General features: G+C 36.6%; 1 protein-coding gene across 1 annotated transcript in view; it reads left to right on the forward strand.

Moving 5' to 3' along the window:
- The first annotated feature begins 293 nt into the window (after positions 1-293).
- Positions 294-23,512, forward strand: part of LOC131157772 (N-terminal acetyltransferase A complex auxiliary subunit NAA15) — a 55,804-nt gene continuing 32,585 nt past the window's right edge. Inside the window, exons 1-6 of the mRNA XM_058112152.1 lie at positions 294-535; positions 1,646-1,724; positions 6,457-6,539; positions 6,646-6,795; positions 11,968-12,083; positions 22,993-23,098. Coding sequence (XP_057968135.1) covers positions 485-535; positions 1,646-1,724; positions 6,457-6,539; positions 6,646-6,795; positions 11,968-12,083; positions 22,993-23,098 — 585 coding nt within the window. The 5' untranslated portion in view covers positions 294-484. The remainder of the gene's footprint in view (positions 536-1,645; positions 1,725-6,456; positions 6,540-6,645; positions 6,796-11,967; positions 12,084-22,992; positions 23,099-23,512) is intronic.

A 23,512-nucleotide genomic window follows, 5' to 3' on the forward strand; every position in this document is an offset into this window, starting at 1 on the left:
ATAAAGAAAATTTATTATTAATTTTTATTTTTGACTATCAAGAAAAGTGAGAAGAAAAAACATAACAAGTTCATGAACAAAAAGAATTAATTATACACATCATTAATATTTAATGACAAAAAATGCAACAGGAGACAAATTTCTATCTTTTTTTTTACCTCCAAATAAAAGCCCCTATCCAATGGAACCTAAAAAAAAAAAAAAACAAATTAGAAACCTAAGAAGTTAAGCAGGTGCGGGGCACGTGCTCCCTATATTTTCCATCTCCCCAAACACGCATAATTTCTCAATAAGTCGTCTACTAGTTTCTCTAGCGTACTTCGCTTCGTTTGTCCCCATAGGGTTGCAGCAGATAAACGCCACTCTCCTTCTCTCTCCTTCTCTCTCGCGGCAGCCCTCGACCCCAACACAGCAATCAGCATCCCCCCATCCCCCCATCCCCCTCCTCGTTCTCCCGCGTTTCTCTCCTTTTCTCTCTGCAGCAATGGGCGCTTCGCTCCCTCCCAAAGAGGCTAATCTCTTCAAGCTAATAGTCGTAAGCTCCGATGCTCTTTTTTTTTTTTCTGTCAGTGTGTTGTTCACTATTCGGCACTGCACGATCAAAGTTGAATCTTTTCCTATTTTTCTCACTTTCTATTGCTGTTTAAACCCTAGACTTGATTTTCCGTGATGCTGTTTTGCCTGTGCAATTTCGTCGTTTGTTGTACTTTCTTATTGGTTCTGTTTAGTTACTGAGAAATTGTGGGGGACGAGTTTAACTGAAAACGAAGATATCTATCAGGCACGCGCAGATGTATATTCGTTTTGGTGGTCTTGGGAAATTGTTGAATTAACTGGTGTTTGAGATTTTGTAAGAAATTAAGCTAAATGGCAGTATTTTCAGGAACTTAGGAGCAGGAGTGCGAGGCTTTGTATCGCCAGCAACTTCTCAATTTCCTCCTCAGCAATCATAGTTGTGAATATTAAAAATTTGGTGGAAGTTATTAGCGCGTGGTTATTGATTTCATAGTGCATGGATCTGCTTTTGTATTATTCATTGGAACTCGAGCACGTGTGAGCAGAGAAAGCTTAATAAAATTTTGTTGTTTTGAAGTCAAAATGATCAATTTATGATCAGAACTTGTGAAGTGGTTCTTGCATTCTTTCTTCCATTTAACATTTACCTATTGTTAGTTATTAGCATCCCTGCCTCCAATGGCATGGAACAAATTTCAGAAATTTTCTGTTGTTTTATCTTGAGGACGAGGCTCAAGTCAATCCTGGAAATGTGTTTTATTATTCAGTGCAAGTTCAGGATTTTATTAATTGACTGAGGCCAATAAATTGTGTGTTTTGTGGTCGTCAATTTCCATAAATGTACATGGAACTGTTTTACTGTCATTTTATTTTCTTTTTCCTTTTAATTTTAATGGCGCATGGCTAATTTATTGCTTATTTATTATGCTTGGTTTGTCAATCTAATATTAAAGTCTGTCATAATGAAATGATGACTGGTGGATTCTAATCTAAGCTACTGTTATGTTATGCCTAGGTCATTGGCTCAAATAGTTATCACCATATTTTCTTTGTTATTTCCAGTTGTCTATATAACAAGAAAATGCTTTTGTAAGTTGGAAGACTTATGGAATGTTTTTTACCATTGCAGAAATCGTATGAAACTAAGCAGTATAAAAAGGGATTGAAGGCTGCAGATGCTATATTGAAAAAGTTTCCGGATCATGGAGGTATATTTTTTCATTTGACATACACATCACACACGCATTAAAAAAGAGTGTTGGAAAATTTCTGCTAATGATCATTGATTGGTGTTGAATATTTTCTCGGATCATGTGCTTTCACCATCTTTTCTTTGTTACATTGTTTTGAATATGTATTTTGCTACAATTTTTTTTATTGGTGTTATGGATAGTCTGGCAAATGTTATATGAGGGAAGATTAATGGAATAGAACAATTGAACTTTAATGTATTTTTGCTCTACTGTAGATTAACATTTCAAAATGTTATGGACAGAATTACATATATTGTGTACAAAACTCCTTGATATGAGGAGAAAAAGTCTTCCCAGTTCTGGCTAGAAAGAATTATGATCTCTATGCTGTTTTAAAGCTGTAGCATATGTACTAGTATTTTCCTTTTATTTGAACTTTTTTTTTGGATTTTCATTTTTTCCTAAATTTGTTTTTTGTGGTGGTCAATTTGCTCACTTGAAGATCCTCATTATGGATCCCTTTATATAGCGGCATAGTTGTTAGAATTATACAGATCACAATTTGATTCGATTTCATTCAGCTCCAAAACGAATCAAGCCACATTGTAGAGGAACTGACTGAATCCTGCCTGAATTGATTGATTCAGTTTATACAGAAGTTGGGCCATGTCTCAAAAAGATACCTTCTTAGTGATTTCATTTTTCCACAAGGGTGTCTCTTTCCATCTTCATGACCCTTTTGTTTTGAAAGACAAAAGAAGACCACAATGCTTGGCCTTCTCTTCAAGGGTTTTTGACTGGTGGACTAAATGGAGCAGGCCACTGTTATGTCGTTGAGAAGAAAGGGAAGTTCTGCCACTGTACTGATTGTCTGGAAGGTTTCGAATTTTGGGAGGGTTCTCCACAAAGTTAGTTGATATTAGCCTTTTGAATTTTTTAATTAATTTTAAAGTTTTTTTTTTTAAATTAGTTTTCTTTTTTCTTTTTTTTGATAGAAAAAGAAGACAAGTTTGTTAAACCTAAGAAATGGTGTACATGATTGGAGACAAGGAGTCCTTCTCAACTGACTAGAAAAGATGAATAAAAACCAAAAAACAATGGAAAACACCAAAAAAAGAAAAAAAAACAATAAAAATTCCATCACAAGAGCGCAGCCTTCCAATCTCTAGTAAGGCCAGACTGCAGAAGACCCTTGAAGAAACCCAAATAGTGCACCCACAAGGAGGCAAGGAAAATCGCCTTATCCCACAAAAGCCGTGAGCAGGTAGATTGACTTTTGAAAAGCATAGTGTTTCTTTCAATCCACGTGGTCCATAGGATTGAGAAAACAGCTGCACACCATAGAGATATGATGTTCCTATTCTTTCCAAACCCCCCCTGAAATTTACCAAAAGCAAGTCTTTCACCTTTCCCAGAGCCACTTACTCTTCCCCTGCTAGAGAGGAAAGAGCATTCCAAAGCTACGATGCCACCTTGCAATGCACAAAGAGATGGGCACTTGACTCATTATTTTCACAACATAGGAAGCACATTCAGGACTAAGAGTAATATAGTTCTCCTATGAAGCATATCATGCATGTTGATCTTTTCTACAATCACGGTCTAGGCAAAAGCTTGAATCTTCCCTCGCACCCTAGCCCTCCAAAGTAAGTGGTTCCAAGGAAAAGGGATAAGGCTCTCTATGGGTTTTTTAAAAGATGAGATATAAAATATTTAGAAGTAAATATGCCTGAGCCCTTCCCCACACTTTCTGATCCTCACTAGAAGAATGAATGTGCTTGTCCTATAAGGAAATAAGGTTAGTAAGCTCAATGACCCTTTGATTCATCAAGATTCCTGAAAAAATGAAAATCCCAAGACGGAATCCTCTTAGAAGAAGTGAAAGAACTAATAGGAGCATTACGAAGAGAAGAAAGCTTAAAAAAGATGAGGATCCTTTAGCATCAGTGAAGTCTCCTCCACCCACACTTCTTTGAGTTATTTCCAGAAACGGACTCTATTGCTCTTACCCACTTTTTAATTCTTAGGGAAAGCACACAACATGATTTTTAAATACCTGATAGTTCAATTAGTAATTCTTCTTGATTATGTCCTTTTTTTTTTTTTTTTGTATTTTTGGTTTTTCTGACTCTTAAGATTTTAGTATAAATCCATAATTCTTAAAATAATCCAATTTTGTATGACTTTGGTTTAAATATATGCATGTAATGTGAAATTGATTTTGGAAATTTGTGGCAAATCTTAAAGATTCAATTCCATTTGATTTGATTCTCAAATTCTTGAAGTTGAATTTTGATTTACAGTTCGAAACTTGATTTAACAGATTTGGTATTGCCTATGGAAGTTTTGTCAAAACATCATAGTGGTGATGCCATTTGATTGGCCTTGTGAATCACTTAACATTTTTTAATATATCTTCACTGCCTTTGGTTACTTTGGATACATTGCATTGACATATAATGATGAATACCAGTGTTTCTAAAGGCATTTATGAGGCGTGGCTGTTGAGGCGTTTTGAGGCTAAAACACACTAAGGCATAGTTCAAAAGGTGGAATACCTGAATTGCATACACTTTATGGGTTGGAGTGTACACCTCAATTGAAAAAATTGCGTATTTTACACCTTTAAGAGGATGGTGTATGCTGCATGCATTTTGGGAACAACCATCAACTAGTTTTAATAATATGGAAAAAAAAAAATGGAAAGGACTGCAAAATAGGGCAGAAATGACCTTTTGTTTGTGCTTCTATCAACGAAGAATCATCTAAGACTCCTCCCTTTGATGAAGGCTCCTCTCTTTGACGAGTACTCCATCACTTCTACAAAGATCCACTGTCAATCTTCTTCAGCGAGCTCCTCTGACAAGACAACTCTGTTGCCATATCTCTCCGGCTGTTCTTCTCTCTCTCTCTTTCTCTAATGGGACAATTGGGTTGCCTTTGTGTCTCTTTTTTTTTGAGTATCGCCGGGTGTCCGCACGTCTGTTTTACGGCCTGCGCGACTAACCCCACGCCCTGTGGCAGCTGATCCCACAGCTCCACAGAGATGGTAAATTCAAGAGCCAGCTGCAGGAATCGAACCCGGGAGGGGATGTAACCCTGACCTTGTGAAAGGCACTCCCAGCATCCGCCCTGCCAACTAAGCTACACCCTGGGGGTAACCTTTGTGTCTCTATTGCTCTCTTGAGTTTCTCTCATTCTCTTGTCTTGAGTTTGTCTCTTTCTCTATCGAGTCTCTTTTTGATTGAAGTAATCCACTGTGGAGAGAAAATTGATAGAGATAGGTACCGAAACCCAAAGGTTTTTGTTTTTACTGGTGAGGAAGCGATCTTCAAGGAGCGCATGTGGCTCTAGAAGGCCATGTGGCTGTAGCTGCTGACTACGAGCAATGAAGACAGCATGTGTTTGATTTTTCTTTTTTCTAAACTGTTATTTTTTAGTTTAAAATTCAGACAACATAGGGGTAATGGGGCCAATGCTTAGTTTTGGCATGATGTGTGGTGTGAGAACAGTAATCTTAGAGCCGCATTTCCTTCCATCTACAACTTGGCTTGTGATAGAAATGCCCTTATCAATGATCATCTTCAAATCACTGATCGGGGAATTTTCTAGGCAATTCCTTTTACAAGGAACGTGGCAGATGGGGAACGTCACACAATCTCTGAATTCTACAAATTTCTATACAATTTCCGTCACCAAAACATCCCAAACGAGCCAAAATGGGCTTTGAACAAAAATGGCATTTTCTCTGTTAAATCTTTTTATAAGAAACTCTCACCATTGGGAACAAATTGCAATAACTCCCCTTGGATTCACATTTGGAGGATAGCAGCCTCTTTAAAGGTTGCCTTTTCTTGCGTGGGAGGCCGTACATGGAAATATTTTAACCCTCGACAATCTGCAGGAAAGAGGGCTTACAGGCATGAATCTGTGTTTTCTATGTATGGCTGATGCAAAATCAGTCAACCACATTCTTCTCCGCTTCCCTTGGATAAGGAACATGTGGAATTTGGTGGCTCTATCTTTGACTGGGCAGTAGTGGGTTACGGCTGATTCAAGTGGAGGGGAGATTTGAGCTTGGAAAGGGATCAGAGCCACAAAGGAGAAGCGAAAGGCTTTGAGCCTCATCCCTCACGCCATCTTTTCACGCCATCTTTTGGTGGGCTTGGAAAGAAAGAAATAAGAGAGCCTTCAAAGATTCATTTACTTCGCTTCAGACCTGCAATGGATTACTGCTATCTCCAGCTGGCTTAGTGCGACATTGTTAATGATCATTTTGTAATCCTCGATGTTTGCGACACTCTACAGGGTGGTTGATGTTTTGTAACACGGGGTTGGCATCCCCTTGATGCCTTAAAAGTAATAATATATTTTCTTTTTGGCGATCATTAAAAAATTCAGACAAAAAAAAATGAGAACTTATTTTAATAATTTTCATTTTTTTTGTATATATAAATTATATATATTTAAAATAAAAAATCAAAGTCTCAGAAGACTTATGCCTCAACACCTCAAGGCTTACACCTTGTCTCATCAGGGGTAAAAAGCCTTGCCTTATGCTTTTGCCTTTTAAAACACTGCCTAGCATTATGATCCTTTGTATTTGATTTCTACAATTATTAGAAAATATTTAGACTTTGATAATATTTTCATTTTCAGTCCTTAAAATGTTTGCCATATCTCTTCCTCTGGTTCTCTATTTTTGAATCAATATTTTTATGATCTCCTTTCCTGCGGTGGTTTCCAGAAACATTGGCAATGAAAGGATTGACTTTAAATTGCATGGATCGCAAATCAGAAGCATATGATCTTGTCCGATCAGGACTAAAGGTTGGAAGGTTATTCTGTGTTTGTCATCATTAGGACTTTTTTTTTCTCCAAAATTATTGTTATGCTTGCGGTGCCTTATTTGGCTTAAATTTTTATCTGAATGCAGAATGACCTTAAAAGTCATGTTTGCTGGCACGTTTACGGTCTTCTATATCGATCAGATAGAGAATACAGGGAGGCAATCAAATGTTATCGAAATGCCCTGAAGATTGATCCAGACAACATAGAAATTTTACGGGACTTGTCACTCTTACAGGTGAATGGGCATTTTACACCAATTTTTCTTTTGTTATGATTAGATTATTTGCTGCCTTTTAGCTGAGGGTTAAATGTACTTGTGACACATCTGTTTAAATTGTGTACAAAGATATTTATATGGGTAGGTTGTACTAGTCAAATATCTTTTTAGCACATTGATTTGATCCTAAATGCTGAAGCCAAATAAACTGTATAATTGGTCTTGGTACCATTATGGTCTTCTGGGGGCAAAAAGAAATGGTAAAGTGATATTATCAACTAAATGAGATGCTAAAGAATAAGTATGTTTATTTCAAAGGTTTTTGCCACATGCACGGTGACTTGCTATGTTAATTTGTTGTTTCCGATTTTGGCCCTTTTTTTGACTATAGAAATTGCTAGAGTGTTTTCTGTCAACCTGTCTGAGTTGGTATGGTCAAGATGAAGCCTAATCTTTTATTCAGTGCCATAGAAATGTTTAATTAGTACATCAGACTTACAAGTACATAATTTTTAGGTGCATCTTTTTATGAATATATAGTGTTGAAATGCTTTGATGGCATTTTAAGCTTAAGAAAAAAATTCTAGTTGTACACCACAAATTGTTCAAAGACCTGAATTTCAAAAGATGCTATCGAAACTAAATAAAGCTTTTGTAGATGGAAAACATAAGGATTCCCTCCATTTCACTTGGCTCTATTGCTCTAATGAATGATGGAGAATCATGCATAAATACTGCTAAGCATCCTTCATGTCAGCTAATTTGAGTATATCTTATCCATTATTTGGGCTCAATATGGTCTCTTGTCAATATTTTATCTGGGTGGCTGCTCAAATCGGAGGAACAACATTATATTAGACTCTGGACTTCATATTAAATGCTTGCTATTTATCGTTTCTTGTGGACCTTTGCCCCAAATTTATTTGTCTCTTTTGGTATTGTTATATGTTTTTGGTCCCTGCATCCCAAAATTTTTTAGAATGATTTTTTTTATAATAAAAATATTCATTAAGAAATAATTACGAGAAGAAGAGGATAAGAAATCCTCCATGACAGGGAAAACAAAAATACAGCATTCCTGCTTTCCAATCTATTTGAATATCAGACAGTGACAAACCCCCCAAAACCTCAAAAAGAATATGCCCAAAAAGAAACAAAAAAGGTGGCTTTCTCCCACCACAAAGGCGAAGAAGTCTTCTGATCTCTGATGATCCTTGCATTTTTTTCAAGCCGAGTAGCAAGCACAGCACAATTCAAAAATCTCCCCCCCCCCCCCCCTTTTACTCTTCCCAAGACCCCCAAAAGTTTCACCAACAGAAAGTCAATACACATTTTGCTGAGCCACCCATACCTTACCATAAAAGGAAAACAAAGAGTTCCACAAGTGCCTGCTACTAATGAAGAAAAAAATGAGCATTGGCCTGATTTGTCTCATGACGCAGCACACAAAAGTCTGAACTAAGAGCTTTATGAGGTCTCCTTTTCTGTAGCTGGTCACTCAAATTATTCCTATCAGCAACAAGGGTCCAGATGAAAGCCCGAATCTTAAAGGAACTGTTGCTTTCCGAACATATTTGTTCAGACAAAGAGTTGGGATTTGAAGATTAAATACGATGATTAAGAAAAGATTTTGAAGAGAGATACCCTGAAGAATCTCCAACCCCAAACCTAACAACCCCTCCAAAAACTAGGAACAAAAGAATCCAGTGCGCCCAATTGAAGAGGTTAGCTCATCGACCTCTATTTCATTTGGACTCCTAGAGATATGGAATCTCAAGAAAAAGAGCCTGCACTCCCCCACCCCCTCCCCTTCCCCTCCCCCTCCCCCCTCGGCGCGCCAACCTCAAGAAAGATATAAAGTTGAAATTCTTACAGCTCCAATGAAGTCTTACCCACCCAAATATCCTCTTAGAACCAAATTCTATGACTATTGGCCATTCTAAAGTGAGTGAGAGGAAAGAAAAGACAAGCTACCTGGGGAACAAGGTTCTTTGTTCCCAAGGACTTGCTTGGTAACGTTGCCAATCCCCTTGGTATCCCACCCATTTGATGCATTTGATATTTTCTGTTAATAAACCTGATGCCGTGAGGAGCTAGATTCTAAAGGGAACTTCTATAACCATTTTCCAATTAAAGGGAAGTTCTTAGAAATCACACTGCCAGGCCCCAATCATGCTCAAATTTAACTCTCATATATCTTTATAAAGGCCTAGCTAATTTGGTATGAATTCAAACACATGGGAATATTGGAGAGGCGAGCACTAATGAGAGTGATCCTATCCCCTAATGAAAGATAAGCCCTCTTCCACCTTCAAATCTCCTCCCGATTCTCTGAATCACTGGATCCCAAAAAGCATTCGATGATGGATTGCCCCCTAAAGGAAGATCAAGGTACAACATAGGGCAAGCTAAGGAATGACAGCCAGCTATAGATCTAATGTTTTCCAACTCCCTATTGATCAAATTAATGTCCATAAGCCAAGTTTGGACAAATTAATCTTCAATCCTGAGAGCTTAAAAATTTTCAACAAGATGAGGACCTGAAACTTCTCAATGCTGTTCTCAAGGAAAAAGATAAGTATCGTCCACAAGCTGAAGACAAGACAACTCCACCCCCTCCCTGCCAACTAAAAGACCCTCAATCACCACTAAATCCTTAGCACGAAGTACCAGCCTACTAAAACCACGCACCACCAAAGTGAATAAAAGAGGTGCTAATGGATCCACTTGCCTTAAGGACCTAGAAGTCCTGAACCAATACCTAGGCTGATCTTGAGCAATCACGGACATGTTGGCAGAGCAAAGACATCCTCTAATCCAGTTACACCACAGAGTTCCAAAATGCGTCTTACATATCACTTTATCACTAAAACTCCAATTAACCATGTCGTAGGCCTTTTTCGAAGTCCAAGTTGGAAACCACACCCTTCTTGCCCCTCTTACTCACATCCACAACCACCTCATTAGCTACCAAACAGAAGTTTGATATGAAATTTTCTTGTTGACCTGTGCCACCCCGTAGTCGTTCTGCAATAAACACAAACCCAACAAAAGTCTCTTAAGAAAAATACCTTAATGAATCATGCAAGAATACTTCTAAACATTTTTTAAGTCAGCTAAACTGAGTAATTCTTATCCATTATTTGGGCTTAAGAAGGTCCTTCGTCAACGTCTTATCTAAGCGGCTGCTCAGATCAGAGGAACCACATTACATTTGACAATGGGATTCATATTAAATGCGTGCGATATATCATTTCTTGTAGACCTGTGCCCCCAATTTGTTTGTCTCTTTTAATATATGTTTTCGGTCTCTGCATGCCAACATTTTAAAGAATGATGCATATTGTGTTGTGTAAGAGACTAACCCAACTGAAGTCTGATAAGAAAATTTTTTGTGGACCTGTGCCGTCCTCTAGTTTTGCAGTCAAAATAAACCTAAAATTCTGATAAGAAAAATACCCTGATGAATGATATAAAATCATGCACAAATACTTCTAAAGATCGTTTATGTCAGCTGAAGTATCTGATCCATTATTTGGGCTTAAGACGGTCTGTTCTCAATGTCCTAAGTGGCTGCTCAGATCAGAGGAACTACGCAAGTGACTGCAGTATATCATATCTTGTGGACCTGTGTCCCCAATTTATTTGTCTCTTTTAGTAGTATCTGTTTTTGCTCTCTGCCTGCCAAAGTTTTTTGAATGATTTGTATGGTGTAAGAGGCTAGGAGGGGACTAGCAATATTTAGAGACTTGCTGTTGACCATGGTTTTACAAATAGGACCCAGTCACTTTGCTGGGCCAGAACATGCATGAAACTTGCACTGGCATGGGTCAGCTCTGCCTAAATTGGCAGAACCTGGCAAATACTTGGTTGACTCAGTCAATCAAACCACTCAAATATAACATACATGTTTGTGGTGGGTGAGATTTGAACCTTGCACCAAGTATGTGAGAGACTCATGGATTGGGGGGGGGGGGGGGTTGCATTAGTTGTTGGGTAGAATAGCTAAATGAACTATATTTCCATCTTTTCAAGGGTGCAAGAGACTTATTGGCGAGGTGCACTAGTTTTTTGGTGATAGCTAATTGAACTATCTTTGAAGTATTATCTAACACATTTTTACTTTTTGAATCATATTTGAAGTCATCTAACATGCTTTTACTTTTTTATAGAAAACTGAAACTTCATGTTACACTTCGAAATTTGAATTTAATGTTAGTTAAAAAAAAAAATTATTATAAACGTTTACAGATATATTATGTGAGATACATATTCAGAAGTAAAAAATTATTGATTAAATTACTGCTATAATTACAATATTAATTAAAAGCAGAAAGATGTTTTTTGTGAAAATTATATAGTATATTATATATAGAACTTACAATTTCAGTGCTCATGCTGAGATAACCGTTGCTTTGACTGGGTTGATCTAGACTGGTTTCAAGACATTGCTGATGATGGTCACCTTCACATAAGAAACATGAAAGGTCTAAAATCCTAATACTTAATTTTCCTTCAAACTAAATATAAAAACTAGTTACTTCCCAAAATAAATAAGAAAACCCTAAAATGTAGTTTTCACAAATAGAACTCTTGTTCTTTTCTAATAAAATTTCTGAAAATGAAAAAAAAAAAAAAACATTGAAGATTATTTAAATTTCTTGAACAATGAGTAGGCCTTCTTGGCTTGGCCCTGTCAACTTAATCTTGCAGCAGCTGCTTTTTTAAGCCACGTGGTCCTTGCAGCAAGCAACAATTCTATTAGATTGGTTATTGGGTGGTCTAGGAGTGGAGTCTAGCACTCTGTCTTTGTGCTCTAGCTAAGACTGTTGTACTCTGTGTTTTTTATATACAATGTACACCTTTTCCATTACGCCAATTGCAATAGATTGGTACTCATATGATTTATATAAGAGGAAGAAAGAAGTGCTAAGGTGCAATCATCTTCGTGAGGCTTTGAAGTCATTAGTCAAAGTAAAAAAGAAATGGTCATGCCTGTGTAGCATAATGTATTTTTCATGATGATGTTTTGTTTGGGATGGCTAAACTTAACCTTGTATGGTGTTTATGGTTTTTTTTTTTTGGATTTTGTTTTGCTGTTTAATCCTCTTATGGAAGTTTGATGAGTCCATTAATTTGCATGTTGGTGACTCTTTTAGCTGACTGCACCATTTACCATTTGTCTCACAGGCTCAAATGCGGGACTTATCAGGGTTTGTTGAGACAAGACAGCAACTCTTGACTTTGAAACCAAATCATCGGATGAACTGGATAGGCTTTGCTGTTGCACATCATTTAAACTCAAAGTAAAAATTTGATCTTTTGATTTGGAAAGCTCTGTTCATTCACAATTTTTGTCCATCGTGTTTGAATTTTTTTTGTTAGGGTAAGATGGAAACAAAAGTTACTCCTGTGTTGTATTGAAGCGGTGGTTTGTTTCTTTTTGTGCTTATTTTCTTCTGTTTCATACTTCCATTTCTTTATAGAGATCACATGTAATGTTTGAGAAGCTCTAATAATTTATTTAAGAACTGATCTCTTACTTTGCATCTGGTTATGATTGGTGCATTGGAAATTTTGATTTACATTGGCCTTGGGAGTTGGGACATAAGTGTGCAGTTCTATAATCCTTGAGAGGAGTTCATCAGTGTAGGGTATTATTTTTTTGGCACTAAATAATAATTAGCGCTGGTAATTAGTGAAGTGAAATTTTAATTGGGATGGCAATGTGGGGCAATCCTGTATTATCCACCCTTTGTGGCTGGGAAGATTATTTCTCCCCTATTAAATTTGACATGGGAAATGGGTGTAATGTTATTTATCTTGGCATCACATTTTGTGCAGCACTTTCCCCCTTAGCATAAGGTTTCTTTCTATATTCAGCTTGGTCTGTGACAAAGGGGCTCTAATTAGTAATCACGTCAACTTTCAGCCAGTGGGATTTCCTGGAACATTCACTTGGTGAGGAATGCCTATGATTAGGAGATTTATTACCTTGTGGATTTCCTTGGCAGCATTCCCTTCTGAAACATCCCTAATGAACCTAAACGGACCCTAGACCACACTGGCAGCTTTAATGCTATAAGAATCTCACTTCTCTAGCAGCCAGCAGCAGGTTCCCCTGCAAGCCTATTTCGAAAACGGCTGCCCCCACAAAGGTGCCCTTTTTTTTGTGTGTGTTGGGTCCCCCTTGGGAAAATTCTTACAATAGACAACCTGCAGAAAAGGGGTCTGCCTCTTGTCAACAAATGTTTGTGGTGCATGGTAAATACTGAAACAATTGAGCATATCCTTTTGCATTGTTCTTGGACCAGAAATCTTTACTTATCTGATCAGGCTGCTGCGAGTTACCACAGAACATTGGATGGAGACGTATGGACTTGGAAAGGAGTTTGCTCAAGTTAGGGAAGAAGGAAAGCTTTGACTTTTATTCCCCTAACCGTTTTATGGATTGTGTGGAGGGAAAGAAATCGAAGATTTTTAGATACTTTTTTAGACTTATTGCCGATACTAAGTAGCAGTAAAAAATTTGTATCCATTTTTCATGATATTATGCATGGATCGGATATATCATGGCAAATTCTTCAGAAAAAAACCAAGAAATAACCCCTCACATGCGAAATTATAGAAGATCTCCTTTAAGATCAAAAGATCAAACCACGAGCTGCTATGAATCTACTGCATCTACTTATGTATATAATATATGTAGATAGATATATCTTAATCTGCATAATGTAATGACTCTTTCATAAATTGAATCAAACAAATGGGCCCCTTTAACTCAGTGGGAGAAGAAGGGCGGATGTAGCCAAGTGGATTAATGCAGTGGATTGTGAATTCACCATGCGCGGGTTCAATTCCCGTTGTTCGCCCACTTGCGTACAGCATTCAAAGGATCAGCCACGCCCTTACATATTATCAAAGATGGATGGACTACTACTTTAACTAGTTGTATAGTGGCTGTTCATGATAGACACTAATACAATTGATTGTCTTGACACGCTTAATTAAGGGTGATTTTCTTGTCACTCTTTGTACGGATGGCACCCTTGGTTCCTTTAATGAATTATATCTTTGCTGACAAAAAAGAAATATCTTCACGTTTTGTGAAATAGAGGTTTAATAGTTGAGTGGTGGCTGCGGAGTTTGATAGTAGATCTGTTGACCTGAATCAGGATTCAAAAGGAGAAAGATCAGGGTTACCCTGTTGCAGACCTGCAGTGCTTATATGTGTTTGTATGTTTGTGTGTGTGTGTGTATTGACACTAACTTTTGTGGGTTATCAAGAAGTGACTGTATTAGAAGGAGACTCCGAATGGTGGTAACCCATGTGCTTTCAAAGTACTATCAGCAAAAATCTCCCAAGATAAAAGCTATCCAAGAAATTAATGAAGGGAACATGTTTCCATTGTTCCGCAGCAAACTCTATTTTTGTATCTTGTGTAGCATGTTAAACCATGTTCCTTCAATTTTCTACTTTGGCATGTATGTAGTATGTTGAACAATGTGTTTTTCACTTTCTGCTTTGGTATTTATAATATAGTATGTTAAAAAATGCTCTTTTCATCCTATCCCAAGATATCTTCTCTCCTTCAAAAGCCTTTGCCTTCATTTCTTTCCAAGTCAACCACATCAGAGCGTGGAGAATATCATCCCATGGTTCCTTGTCGACTGCCGTAGGGCCTGCATTTGTTGCATGTCCAAGCTGCCAGGTCCCCTTCCAGCCCATCTGCTCCTATGCAGTGAATTACAAGGGGACGCATAAACTAGACTCGAAATAGTTATCCATTTGCCTCAAAGTGATTTACTGATTTTTCTTTTCATCAAATTGTCACTGGGAAGAATGTTTGCTCATATCACTTCACAAGAAAAAACAATTTTTGAGAGACATCCCAATCCTTTGGAAAGTCTATTCCATAATGCTCAAGTTCTCGTTCAAATTCAACTGCAGAAAGATTATATAGGAAAAGACTCCATTTGCTAGAAGGGTTCCACCCATACTTAGCAGCAAATGCCAACACCCTAGTGAACCACGTTTGGTATGAATGTTCCAAAACGTGGAACATTTCCCTTTTGGAATGCTAAATCTAACAATCCAAAGTTTTTTCATATAACATAACTTTTATTAGTTAAAGTGGGGATTGGGGAATCATCATTTTAATTCTATTTCACTCATTATTAATCTGTTTCTCAACAGAAGATCTCTTCTACCTTTAGAAACACCTCAACATCCTCTCCAAAATATGCAAGGGCCTTTACACTTTTTTCACCGATATATCTGTTTGTGTCTACCCCTAATGTTCCACATGTTATAGCATGTGCCGTGCCGTGATCCTTTTCCCGTTCCATATACCAGAATGTTCCATGTTTTAGGTAACATTGGTTCCATCTTTGAATCAACCGTAAGGTTACTCCTTGGCGATTGGTTGATCATGGGTTTGAGTCCAAGGAAAAGGCCCCCTGCATAAAATGGCAGGGGTAAGGCTGCGTACATTGTGATGAGTATCTCCCTGCCCTTGCAAAGCAGGGAACCTTGTGGCCTGGGAACACCTTTTTTTTTTTTTTGGGGTTCCACCTCACTTGCCTGCCTCCAGTAGGTGCCCCAACTGCCATACAATAATTCATGATCCTTATGATATCCTCTGCTTCTCTGTCTATAGGACTTCTTACGGGGACTGGCCCCCAGATAAGTGGCTTCACTTGCTTCAAGGCACCTGCTAATGAGGATGTTATGTTTGCATGACATCTAGAAAATAGAAGGAAGTTGCTCCTTCAAAGGGTGTCTTGCTGCACCAAAGATAATGCCCAAAGAAGGTAGAAGCAGAGCATTCTTTGCGGAAGAACTCTTTCCAGACACTCCTAGTGTAATTCCTCAAGTCATTCATGTGGTTGTTTGGTTCCTGGGGAAGCTAGCCATTGTGTTATATTCCATGCTAAGTGGCCACCATTGCTTTTCGAAAACCATCCCCTTCCTACAAGAGCCTCTGAAGCCATTTCTGCCACAATGTTTGGTAGTGAGTCATAAATGAGGAGAGGGTTTAAATGTGTGGATGGTTAAAGGGAATTGAAGACCTGATGTGTGGCTGTGAGCCATTTCTGCAACACCATTTTCATAGTCTTGCTTTTGAGGACTTTTTTTGTGGCATGATGTGTACGGCTGGCAGACCTCTCTAAGAATCAATCCTGGGTTTTCTGCTGGCAACTAATTATAATGACACAAGTCAGCAGCTAAGGTTTGAGATTTGGAAAGAACTTCAATAACTTCAATATTGTTGGAACTGGACGAATGTCTTAGGCTAATGAAGCTCCCTCAGGGCAGTGGGGTGAAAGGAAGGGGGAAGACAAAGTTTGATGAAATGATTAAATTCTGGGTATATCTTTAAAATCCTATTATTCTTTGCTGCTTAATGAGAAGGAGACATATTTTCCCTGGAAAGCAATATGGAAGAACTAGGCTCACTCTGAGCTGGATTTTTTGATGTGGGAGGAGCCTGGTAAAGAATTTTAATTGTGGATAATTTGATGAAGAGTGGATTGTGCATAGCCTACACATACATACACAGCCAACATACACTTGTGTAACGAGCAGGAAGAGACAATCATATTCTATTGCACTGCAGGTGGGTGAAGGCACCATGGAGTTTGATTTATGTGACTTTCATGATCAATTGTGTGGTAGCATAAAAGCCAGAGCTGGAATTCAAATCTAGGACTGGATCTTTAAGTAGTAAGAGGGGTAGGAGTCTTTGGGATGCCGATTCCACTGGCTGTTTTCTTCATTTTTTTTTCTTTTCCTTTTTTTTAATCAGCAAAGAAAATTCATTGAAGGGCATCAAGGGGATGTCGCCCAGTTACAATGTAAGATAACAAAAATACAAAGAATAATCCTCACTGTAAGTGTCAAAGAAATCAAGGAATACATTAACATCCCTCACAACCAGCCCATTATGCTCACTACATATCATAGTTACCCGATGATCCGTGACGACATGAAGGGGTGAAATTGATCCTTCAAAAGCTCTCCTGTTTCTTTCTCTCTACAACAACAACAGCAGCAAGCCTTAAGTCGCACTAGGTGGAGTCGGCTACATGAATCCTTTTTCGCCAATTCACTCAATCTAGAGCATTTTCCTTTATTAGATTATTAAATCCTTCCTCACTACCTCATTCCAAGTAATTTTAGGCCTATCCCTACCCCTTTTCATACCAGAAACCATAACTAACTTACTCCTCCTCACATGTGCTCTACTAGACCTATGTTTTAAATGCCCAAACCACCTAAGTTGCCCCTCCCTTATTTTGTTTTCAAATGGTGCTATGCCTAAATTTTTGTGTATATGTTCATTTCTTACTTTATGTTTTAATGTTAAACTACTCATCCACCTTAATATACGCATCTCAACAACTTTCATTCTTTGTATATGTTGTCTTTTAGTTGCCTAGCGTTCTGAACCATAAAGCATAGCTGGCTTTATAGCCGTCTTATTAAACTTTTTTTTAAATTTTAAGGGTATTCTATGATCACACAATACACCCTATGCACTCCTCCATTTTACCCAACCTGCCTTAATTCCATGTACTACATCTTCTTCATTTCCCCTTCACCTTGCATAATAGTTCCAAGATATCTAAATCTATCAGTGCTATTAATCTCTTGATTATCCAATTTAATCTTCTCTTTGTTGCTACTCCTTACATTACTGAAATTACATTTCATATATTTAGTCTTATTCCTACTTATCCTAGACCTTTTAGACTCTAATGTGGCTTTGCAAAGTTCTAGCTTAGATTCCACTCCTATCATCAATCAACATGACATCATTTGTAAACAACATACACCAAGGGATCTCATCTTGGATATTCCTAGTAATTTCATCAATTACTAAAGTAAAAAGATAAAGACTCAAAGTAGAACCTTGATGAACATCTATTGATATTGGGAACTCTCTAGACTCTCCTCCTACGGTCATGATGCTAGTCACTACTCTATCATACATATCCTTAATGACCTCCATATATCTATTGCAAAAACCCTTCTTTTCTAATACCCACCAAAGCACTTCCCTAGGTACTCTATCATAAGCTATCTTTGGATCAATAACAACCATATGCAAGTCCTTCTTTTCCCTAAACTTTTCTATTATACTTTTTAAAAGATTAGTAGCTTCTATTGTTGATCTCCCAGGCATAAAACCAAATTGATTTTTTGAAATCTTCGTTTCTAATCTTATTCTATGTTCAATTATCTTTTACCATAATTTCATCGTATGACACATAATCTTAATTCCATGATAGTTATTACAGTTTTGAATGTCGCATTTATTTTTATATAGAGGTACTAACGTACTTTCCTCCATTCTTTTGGCATTTTCTTGGTTTTTAAAATATTATTGAGTAGATTAGTTAATCAAATAATTTCTTTATTCCCTACACATTTCCAAACTTCAATTGGTATTTTATCTGGTCCTATAGATTTCCTGCTTTTCATCTTTTTTAATGCTATCTTAACTTCAAGGACTCTAATTTTACAAATAAATCACCTATTTTTAATTTTTTCTTCATTTGTCACTTTCAAGTTCAATCTTTCATTTTGGTTTTCATTGAACAACTTATCAAAGTATCTTCGCCACCCTTATTTTATGTCTTCTTCTCTAATTAAGACTATCATTCTTGTCCTTTATACATTTTACATAACCTAAATCTTAGCATTTTCTTTCTCTAGCTCTAGCAAGTCTATAAATGTCTTTTTCGCGTTCTTTTGTATCTAGCATAGTACATAAAGTATTATAAGCTCTATGTTTAGCTTCATTGATAGTATTTTTTTGCATTTTTTCTCGCTTCTTTATATGTTTCAAGATTTTCTATATTTCTACAATTTTTTCTAATTTCTTTTTGTCTTAACAACTTTTTGGACTTCTTGATCCCACCACCAACTTGCTTTACTATCCAAGTATCTTCCTGATCCCACCACCAACTTGCTTTACTATCCAAGTATCTTCCTTTGGACTCACCTAAAACCTATTTTGCTATCCTTATGATAGAATTCGCCATTTTTTTCTGAATAGTATTTGCATTAACCTTTCCCTTATTGTCCAATCATATGCTTTGTTCATTTTATCTTTGAATTTTACTATATTATCTCTCTTCAAGTTCCACCATCTAGTCCTCTTGTGTTGATTTATGCTGCTCCTATTCCATTCTTTGATATGTATATCTAATACTAAGACTCTATGTTGTGTAGCCAAATTTTCACCTTGGATAACTTTTCAATCCTTGCAAGATAGATGGTCCCTATTCTTTGTTAAAATGAAATCTATTTGACTTTTATTGTACCCACTCTTGAAAGTTATTTAGTGTTCTTCTCTTTTTTATTAAACAAGTATTCAATATAACCAAATCGTTAGACATGGCAAAATCTAAGATTGTATCACCCGACTCTTTTTTATCTCCATATCCATGGCCTCCATGTATCCTCTCATACCTTATATTATCCTTCCCATTGTGATCACTCAAATCATCTCTTATGAATGTCTTTTCAGACATTGGAATCCCTTGTTAAATACTATCCATATCTTCCCAAAATCGTCTTTTCAGATTTTCTGTTAAGCCTATATGGGGAGCATATGCACTAATGACGTTCACTATCTCTAGGTCTAAAACTAACTTGATTGTAATGATCCTAACCCTTATTCTTTTAACATCTACTACATTATCTTTTAGGTCTCTATCTACAATAATATCCACCCTGTTTTTATGTCTCTCTACTCCTACCAAAAAATGGCGAGGGGGATAAGGGAAAGAGCAGATTTGAATGAACACATTGGAAGGGATAATAAAGGTTATGAGAGGATATGTGGAGGATATGGATATTGAGATAAAAATGAGTCTGAGCATATTATCTTAGACTTTTCTTTTTCTCGGATAGTAAAGAATGTTGGTGGTGGGATCAAGATGTCCAAAAAGCTACAAAGACAGAGAATTTGGTATAATACATGGAAAAAAATATAAAAACATGGAGAACTTTGAAAAATATATAGAGGTGAGAAAAGATGCAAAAAAGGTCGTTAGTGAATCTAAACATAGATCATTTAATACTTTATATGCTAGAGTAGATACAAAAGAAGGGGAAAGAAACATATTTAAACTTGTTAGAGCTAGAGAAAGAAAGAGTAAAGACTTAGGTAATGTAAAATGTATAAAAAGTGAGGATGATATTGCCTTGGTTAAGGAAGTAGAATTGAAAAAAAGATGACACAGTTACTTTAGTAAGCTATTTAATGTAAACCAAGTGGAAGGCTTAAACTTAGAATTGAGAAATAAGGAAAAGATAAAAATACGAGATTTATTTGCAAAATTAGAGTTAGTGAAGTTAAATTTGCATTAGAAGATGAAAAATGGAAAAACTATAGGATTGGATAACATCACTATTGAAATTTGCCAATGCCCTAGTGATAACAAAATTATATGGTTAACTAATCTATTTAACAATCAGTAAAACTAAGAAAATGCTAGAGAAATAGAGGAAAAACACTTTAATACTTGCATACAAAAATAAATGAGATATTCAAAATTGTAATACCTATTGTGGAATTAAACTTATGTGTTATTCAATGAAATTGTGGGAAAGGGTAGTTGGCCAAAGATTAAGGTTAGAAACGAAGGTCTCAGAAAATAAATTTGGTTTTATGCCTGGGATATCTACTACAGTAGCTATATATCTTTTAAGATGATTAATGGAAAATTTCAGGGAAAAGAAGAGGGATTCGCAATATGGTATTTATTGGCTTTGAGAGGGCGCATGATAGGGTACTTAGGGAAGTTCCTTGGTGGGTTTTATAAAAAAAGGTGCATGTAGTAATGATTAGAGTTAGGACTACAAATGAAGAGACCAGAGAATTTCCAATCACAATATGTGTACATCAAGGATCTTCTTTGAGCCCTTATCTTTTTACTTTAGTAATGGATGAACTTACTAGGAGTATCCAAAATAAGATCCTATGGTGTATGTTGTCTGCAAAAGATACTGTCTTGATTGATGAAACTAGGGGCGGAGTAAAATGTAAGCTAGAATTATAGAGAGAGGCTTTTGAATCTAAAGACTTTAGGATAAGTAGAAATAAGACAAAATATATGAAATGTAATTTCAGTCATAGTAGGAGGAATATTAAAGACAGTTAAACTTGATGATGAAGAAATTAATAGCACTAGTAGACTTCGATACGTCAGGGATCTATTATGTAAGCTTAAGGTGAAATTGAAGAAGATGTAATACATAGAGTTAAAGCAGGTTGGGTAAAATGGAGCAGTGTTTAGTGTATGCTGTATGATCGTAGAATATCCTTTAAATTAAAAGGGAAGTTCTATAGGATGAATGTAAGACCAGCTATGCTATATGGATCAAAATTTTGAGTGATTAAGAAATAACATATTTAAAAAGTAAAAGTTGCCGAGATGAGAATGATAAGATGGATGAGTGGTATAAGGTTCAAAGATAAATTAAGGAATGAACATATTCGCGGTAAGTTAAGCATAACTCATGTAGCAGATAAGATAAGGGAGGGACGACTCAGGTGGTTTGAGCACTTGTAACGTAAGCCAAATAGTGCGTCTGTAAGGAAGAGTGAATTAGTTACTGTGAGGGGTAGTAGAAGGGGGTAAGTGTAGACCTAAAATAAATTAGAATGAGATAGTGAATAAGGATTTAATAGCCCAAAACTGTCGAAGGAAATTGCCCATGATTGCATAAATTGGCGGAAAAGGATTCATGTAGCTGACCCCACCTAGAGACTTAAGGCTTGGTTTTTTGTTGTTGTTGGGATAAGGGAAAGAGCATCCCTTTCCTTTCTGGAGTGCATACTTTTCCAAGTTCACCCTCCACAGTTCCGGCAGTGAGCCACTTCTGCTTGATCAGGGAAAAATCCAAGTTCCAGAAACTTCTAGTCCAGGAGCAGTGCAAGTGAGTGTGCTCAACTGATTTTGGAGATTGTCAATGGTGAGAATTTTCTAGAGACTTGCCTCCAACATGAAGTAAGCAACTTTTGTAGTGGCTCCAGTGTTCCAGATGTGTTTCCAAGGGTATTTGCTGCTGTTACTGTTGGTGAGATGAGATGTATATACTAGGATCTGAGTGTAAATTTCACTAGGACCTTGCAAGGAAAAGCAATAGTGCACGTGGGTAAATGATTTGATATCCGATGACCCTGCTTCCTGGAACATCTACTAGATGACAGTGAACATTGATGCCCACAGGGGAACATGGATATGATACAGCATGAACATAGGGATGCGGGGAATTGTAAAAATGTAGGACATGCAACTGCAAGGGCATGAGAATAACCGTATAATTGTATAGATATACTGTGTATGGTGAACATCAGTTTTTAACATTTATATAACACTATATCTAAAGAAGTCCTCAATTTTTCACTTCTATTGCATATGTAGTCAGGTTTATTACAGTTCCAAATAATTATTATTGTTATTGTTTTTACTAATAAAAAAATGGATGTTTAGAATGGTAGTTATTTTGTTCAGAGTGCACCAAAGAAGCATAGAGTATTCTTTAACACATTTCTACATGAATTCAACTCTTTTATAGAAACATCTCTGCTACACAGGTAAATGAATATCTCACTTCAAATAAATATGTTGGCATGGCAGTTTGAAAGGGAGAGAAGGTGACTTGGGAAGTGATATGTGATACTTTTGTCATTTCCTCAAACTTCTTTTTAGAAATAACTCTAGGTCTTTATAGTTCATTAAACAGACTCAATTTTGTTAGTTAGTTTAGGTAACAGCTTGGCTGCTGTTCTTATTATGTTTCCAATTTCCATTTCGACGTAATATGCTGTTATTTGTAAGAATGGCTTAATTTCTTGGCTGAGTATGATTGTTTTTTCGGCTTGTTTTATAGAAATTGTCTTTTTCTCATAGTTTTGATTTAAGTTATCAGCTTATGAATATTTCCATTGCGTTTAATCAATTCTAACAATATTAAATTGATATGGTTAACTCAGATTTCTTTTGAGGTGTATTTGGTAGATACTTTTTTAGATTTAATATTGTAGATTTGGTTATTGTGCCTAGTTTGTTTCAAATAGCTGCATTCCATGCCTGCACATCCATCATAAAGTTTGTTCAAAGTTGATTGAAAACAATTATCTACATTCTGGGGTCCTGCTTTGGTTTTATAAATTTCATTTGTTTATTTGCTAGTGGCTCGAAAGCAGTTGAAATCCTGGAAGCTTATGAAGGGACACTTGAAGATGATTATCCTCCCGACAATGAGCGCTGTGAGCACGGGGAAATGCTCTTATATAAGGTATTGTTCCTTACATATACTTCACATCTATACTCTTATATGTGTAGACACACACACAAGAATGGTATAAGCATTTTTTAAACAAAATCTTTATTTTCTAAAAATAAGACTAAACACCCATAGAAAGAAATGTGTTTAACTAGACTATGTCCAACTCTATACTGTACAATGCCATCTGCATGGTTAACCAACTTAATACTGTTTTATAAAATTATGGTCTAGGGATATATATGCCATTTCCTTAAAGTATCCATCTGTATAAATATACCTGTAGCAAACTGCAAAAAAAAAAAAAAAAAAAAACCTTCAAAACCTAGACCCCCCTATTATGTTCTATAGCAGATATTCTTTGTTTTTTTCCAAGTTTGTGTATCTCAAGCTATTGTTATAATTTCAACGTCTCCTTTCCATTTG

This window comes from Malania oleifera, chromosome 6 (assembly GCF_029873635.1).
Source record: "Malania oleifera isolate guangnan ecotype guangnan chromosome 6, ASM2987363v1, whole genome shotgun sequence".
Classification (NCBI taxonomy): domain Eukaryota; kingdom Viridiplantae; phylum Streptophyta; class Magnoliopsida; order Santalales; family Ximeniaceae; genus Malania; species Malania oleifera.